The 6,375-nt window shown below is 46.0% G+C and overlaps 1 protein-coding gene across 1 annotated transcript in view; it reads left to right on the top strand.

Annotated features, from left to right (window-relative positions):
- Nucleotides 1-474: 474 nt before the first annotated feature.
- Nucleotides 475-6,375, top strand: part of GUCY1A2 (guanylate cyclase 1 soluble subunit alpha 2) — a 153,177-nt gene continuing 147,276 nt past the window's right edge. The window contains exon 1 of the mRNA XM_063148946.1: nt 475-732. Coding sequence (XP_063005016.1) covers nt 475-732 — 258 coding nt within the window. The remainder of the gene's footprint in view (nt 733-6,375) is intronic.

The following is a 6,375-nucleotide window of genomic DNA, read 5'->3' as shown; positions in this document are numbered from 1 at the left end:
GGCGCGGGGCAGCGGGGCCGGCGGGGCCGCGGGGCCGAGCGCGACAGGCGGCGAGAGGGGCGGGGGAGGCGGGAGGAGGTGGAGGAGGAGGAGGGGGAAAGGGCTCCAAACAACACGTGATCCCCGCGGAGCAGCGAGGGAGCCGGGGGAGGGGAGAGCGGGGCGGGCGGCCGAGGCAGAGGAGGGCAGCAGCCACCGCGGTCGCCGCCGCCGCCGCTTTAAAGGCTCCCGGCGCGGAGCGGCGCGGCACCCGCGCTCCCGGCCCGGCGCGGAGAGCCGCGGAGCGGGGCAGCGCCGCGGTCTGCGCCGCTCCGGCGCGGCGGCTCCGCCGCTGCCTCCCGCCCGCCCAGGGGCACCCGCGGCCATGCGAGGCGGCCGCCCCCGCGCCCGCCCAGCTCGGCGCTGCCCGCCGCGGCTGCCCGCCGCCCCGCGCTGAGCCCGCCGCCGCCCCGCGCCCGGCCCGCCCGCGGCACCATGTCCCGCCGCAAGATCTCGTCAGAGTCCTTCAGCTCGCTGGGCTCGGACTGCCCGGAGACGAGCCCCGAGGAGGAGGGCGAGTGTCCCCTGTCCCGCCTCTGCTGGAACGGCAGCCGCAGCCCCCCCGGCCCCGCTGACATCCCCTTCGCCGCCGCCGCCGCCGCTGCCAGCGCCGGGGCACGCCGCGCTCCGCGCCGCCGGCGGGTCAACCTGGACTCGCTGGGCGAGAGCATCCGCCGGCTGACGGCCCCCGCGGTGAGTGAGTGAGTGAGTGAGTGAGTGAGTGAGTGAGTGAGTGAGTGAGTGAGTGAGTGAGTGAGTGAGTGCCCCGCGCCCGGCTCCCGCCCGCGCCCGGCACTGCCACGGGGCTCGGGTCCCTGTCGGGAGAGAGGCGGCGGAGCCCGCGCCCCCCGCCCTAGTGCTCCCGCCGGGTCGCTGGAGCCCGCTGGAGCCCGCTGCCTCTCCGTGCCCGCTCCGGCTGCCGGCTGCCAGCCACGCAGATCTGCGGGAGTGCAGCTCCCGGCAGCCTGGTGCTGGAAATCGGGTCGAGAGTCACGCTTAGGAGCAGCTGCCGCTTTGGCTGGGTTTATCGTTTCTGCCGAGCCCCTCTCTGAATGAAAACAGAGCAATAGAGTGTTTATCACTGGTACTAGCGACCGGTTTTTTTCTTATTTTTTTAATATATAAAAAGTTACATCTGTATGATGCATGGCGTGCACATTGTTCCTGAACAGTGAGGGGATGTGAACTTCTTACATTTGTAGGGCTTCTCTGTACTGAATAGGGTAAAACAAAACAAAGTTCCGGCTATGTGTTCGGAAATATTTCAGCAACAGATTTCCCTGTGCCTCCTGGATGCGCAGACATTACTGACAGGTCAGTTTCTTTAAAGCTGACTTTGAAATCCACGACTTAATGATTGCCTAGATAGCTGCACCTGTAGTTGAGAGTCAGGGACGCATTGTCTGTACGCTGTTAACATCAGGAGCGAATTCAGGTAGAGCCTGTAACATATGCTGGGGTAATTCTGTAAGACTGAAATTAGTGTCTCAGGAGTTCTCGTAGATTAGTGTAAAAAAGGTTTTTTCTCCAGCCTTTGTGTTATGATTGCGCTATGCTCCTGTACATACATCTGTGATCACTGCTAAAATTTCCTCCTGAAGTTTCAGCTGCAACTGAATATTTGTTTGGGCTCTGAGATAGTTTAATGTATTAAAGAATGAAACAGTAATGGCAACAAGTAGTCGTAATGTGCAGGGCAGCTGTATCTGCTATTGTGGCATCAGATCATCTTTTTTCATATTACTGGGCAGGTCTGGAAATTCCTTATGAGTCTCATCACCAACAACTCTCAGTTTGCATTGGTTTTTACTCTTTTCTGTTTGGAGTTCAAGTGCTGGACAGGACTAGACAGGGTGTTTAATGGGAGAAGTTTTAGTGCATTAAAAAGCTAATAGTCATCCAGCTGCAGTTAAGACTTTCCTTTCCCATTGATTTTTTTTTTCCCCTCTCCACTGGGAATCTGGTCTTGTAATGCTGATATTAATAGATGATATTTCAGGTGACCTGTCTTGTTTTAGTATATTAAAAAAAGAGAGGAGCTATTTAATTTAATAGCAATGCAATGGTATAATTAGAGCATATGTTACCCCAAATATTTGAAGTATTCAGAAGTAGTTCAGCGCAGCATTTTGAGATAACCTTAGTATTTGTGTTTTCTAAGCTTTGACTGTTATTTCCTGTGTTATGTTGCTATAAGAGACAATTACAGTTTTACATATAAGTTGTTGAATTTGTTTTCAAAATAAACACATTCCTTGAATTAAGACATTAATAAAACTCTGATAGATCCAAGTCCTTTTTCTTCCCTGCTCGCAGAGAAATTTTGTTTAAGAATGCAAAAATTTCATTTAACATGGTTTTGATGTCCCAAGCAACAGCATTCATGGTTTCCCTGGGAGGTAATTATAGCAACCCTTGTTGCTAAAAAATAGGTTATTTAAGAATTTTAATGTTATATACATTACTTAAAATTTCCCTTTTTATCTTGGCATCCTAACTACAGCTTCATTCCCATCTTACTCATTTTGGCATAAATTAATGTCATTAAGTCAAAGAAGTCTTCTTGTCCTAGTCTTGGTTTAGGGAAAGAACCAAGTCCCCTGCCTTTTTATTTTTCACCCAGAGAAACCACTGTTCAGATGCTTTGTTATTTTGGTGCTTTCTTACTGAGCTCTGTAGTACTGAATATATGCCTTCATGCAACAAGTCAAGTTGCCATATGTCTAACACTTTGGATCGGATTATTTTTTCACATCTACTGATATAAATCAGGAATAACTTTAATTAGAAGTAAAAAAGCCCCCACTTTGATTTAATAGGATTCATTTATGTTGTTTGTTAAATTAGAAGGCAAGTCTGAAGGGAGCACTGGCAGATGTTCTTTCTAAATAAAAAGCTCTAATACTTTTTTATAGATGTAGACAGGTCTTCATTCCATTCTACTATAGATAGGGGTGTCTGATAAGTATATAAACATATCTGTGTGCATACAGATGTTTATACTGTATATCTAGCCTGCAAGGTTTAATGTTGTCTCTTCAGACATGAATGCAGCAGTTCTTTGTCCTCATTCCAACTTTCAAAGTTGAAGGATGCTACAGGTTCCTGATGTTTATACTTAGCTGTAGATTTTTGTGCTTTCCTTCAGCAGTGACTAGGATTATATACTCAGTGAAACATTGTTTTGTGTTTTCACTGAAGAAAAATTCTGTGTGTGTATTTAATATTACTGTACCATGCAGAGAGTTCTAAGTGGTAGCAGGAGCTACTGAGAGCTGCTCTGGGGATGTGGAGAGCATTGAACAGAATAGGAAGGAGCATCCAAGGGGAAAAAGAGCTTTGGGCACCCAAGAGGGGTGTCTGTAGGGCAGAGCAGCAAGAAGGCTTCATGTCAGGAGTGGTTGTGCAAAAATGTGTATGGAATATTTCTTCTGTGCAATTAATTCATGAGTTAGTACAGCTACGAGATTCTGTACAAGATTCTGTACAAAGAAATGTACGAGATTCTCTACAAAGAAATGCAGTAATGAGATATTCAAGATATATTACACTAAAATACAGTGAAAACATGTTACTGCATTTTTTTATCACTTGTAATCTTGGTCTTAATTTTAGCTGAATATGACTTTGCTCAAACATTACTTTTTGTGGAACTATGGGAAAACATCAAAAAGTGAATCTTGATGTGTTGCAGCATTGCATCCACCCCATTCTTCTTGCTCCAGGACAACAGCTTCTAGCACTTTCCAGCAGGCATGATATTCCACCTTTTCCCTTATATTGATTATTGGAGATTTTTCCTGCAGTAGTTACACTAGCGGATGTAGGGACCTGATCCCTCTTTCGGCATGGGTTCATTTTATGTTCCTGTGGGTTTGTAAATGTTCCCTGACATGCCTGGATGGGTGAAGGATTGCTACTGTTTGTCTGGAATGTGCTCACTGCAAGCCCCCTCTTTTCTGAGCCCCAGAACTAGAAGGATGGTAGGGCTCACGTCCCACCAAAACAGCTCTGTGTTTTGGGGAAAGTGTGTGGTGAGACTTCCATCTACATCCCACCGCTGGCATTTGTGAGTAAGCTGTGCTGGGGAAGCAGGGTGCACAGGCAGGGAGGCAGAGCAGCAACAATGCAAGGAGAGGCAGCTCTTTTGTCTCAGCTTCACTCAGCAAACTAACTGTGCATGTGCTGAACATGTCACCAAGCTGCTGCCCTGCTGCCTGCCCCGGTACCAGTTTGCTGTGTAGCCAAGTGCCCTGGCATCAGAAGGGTGGAGGCACAGCTTCTGTGGGGCTGGGGAGCTCTGCTCAGTACCTGGGTGTGACGATGATGGTTGGTGGGACCAAACTTTGCTGCCCAGTGCAATAAACCCCAGGCTGTGCACACAGCTCTTGTGGCTCCATCGGCTCACGAGGTCCTGGCAGCAGTGCTCCCTGCAGATTGCCCCATGACTGTCCCTGCCCTCTCACAGCCTTTGATCCCTGTGATGTTCCCACAGCGCTGAGTAATTGTGAAGGCAGCTCCTATCCGTTCCAACATGTTCCTAAATCGTGTTCCTGACAGAACACAGATGTCCCTCTGTCCTCCTTCATCTGAACCGCTGTCGAATGGTCTTTGGTTATGCACTCTGATCAGAGAAATCTGGAGCCAGATCCAGCTGCTCCCAAAACAAACAGTTGCCCTTGTCACCAGGCTGGGTGCAGTTTATTGGAGATAAATAATAAAATGTTGGGAACTTAATAGGGACATTGATTTATTGACCTTGTTTTAAAGAAATAACTTGGTAATTATATGCACATCACAAGCAAATTTAATGATACATTCTCCTTTTGATTCCAGCTTTGTTATTGAGTTCCGTTTTAAAGGATGGATTTTACACCCACAAAGACATACATTTTGATTAATTATAAGTAGAGAACATGATGCTATATGATATTCATTATTTAAAAAAATTTTTCTTCCCTTAGAAGCTCTACTATAGGAGAACAGTATCCTGGCACCAGTTGACATAGCTTGAGCCTTTAAAAGTGCAGTTTAGTATGTGGCTGAATTCTAGTTCCTTGCAGCAATTTTACTTTTGCTCCAGTTTTATTTTGACTTGTATCCAATACCAGGCTGAAAATAGAATCTAAATCAGAAAAACATAATTTGTCACTGATTTGAAAAGTCAAATACTCTGCTCCCATCTAAGAGGCATAGGCTGTCCCTAAAGGAGCTGAGAGTGACTGGGTGTGCATTCAGAGGAATCTGTGTACCCCTGAGCACTGCACTGATCTTTCTGAAACACAAATTACAGCACAACACAGCATTAAACTGACTAACGCTTCCATTTGATTTTATTTTCTGAAAGGCCAATGTAATGCATTGCTTACAAAACTGTTAAGTGAAAATCACTTCTGTTATACTTTTCTGTTCACTTAGAATTATTTCTGCTATTCTTTAAATGCCCAGTTCAAAACACATTAATGTAAGAACCCTATTTTTTTTTTCTGTGTTATTTAGGAAGCTACTACTGGCTGCCGCCAAATAGTTTGAATTTAAGAACCGGCTTTCTGAATGCAGCCCTTTCCCTGCCCGTGGAAGAAAAGTGAATGTAAAAGCAGTCATTTATGTTGGTGTGTAGGCTATGACTTATGTCACAGAACTACTGTAACTTCAGATTGCTTAATTGCAAGTGAATCCTACAGTGAGCGGAGGTGGGGTTTTGGCAGAGAAGTTGCAGTGTAGCAGCTTATATCGAACGTGGCTCCATCATAAACCTCTACCACTTAGTGTCCATGAGTACTACTCCTTTTATTAGCTTTTTACTTCTACCCCCTTAACAAGCTGCTGCCACTAGCAGGAGAGGTAGCAAATTGATTTTTGCATAAGATTTTGGAAAAAATTTGCACAAGTATTCTGAGCTCCCTATCACTTACATTAACGCGTTGTGTATAGCTAAGCTCTGCTGTTGTAGAAAGGACTTCTGCCTGTCTTTCTGAATGAAATAAGGTAATGATACCCATATCTTATTTCATTCTTTCTGAATGAAATAGGGTCAAATGATACCCATATCAGTGCTGTGATGATCTTATTCACTTAGTAGCCCAGGCTGGATGACCTTCATACATGAGTAACATCCTTCTCAAGAATGTGGGTGTGAAGCATGAAAATGGTGAAGAGAGGCACATTCTATGGGAAACTTTTAATTTCTCATTTCAGCAGGCAAACAGAATGATTTTTTGGAAAGTATAATAAAACCAGACTTTTGCTGAGTATCTTTTAACTCAACATAGACAAAAGTCAGTTATACAGAAGGTCACACAAGCAGTCTGTAGTCAGTCAATCTGTTATTTCATC

The sequence above is a fragment of the Melospiza melodia genome, chromosome 2 (assembly GCF_035770615.1).
Source record: "Melospiza melodia melodia isolate bMelMel2 chromosome 2, bMelMel2.pri, whole genome shotgun sequence".
Lineage (NCBI taxonomy): Eukaryota > Metazoa > Chordata > Aves > Passeriformes > Passerellidae > Melospiza > Melospiza melodia.
This window is presented reverse-complemented; position numbering and strand designations above follow the sequence as displayed.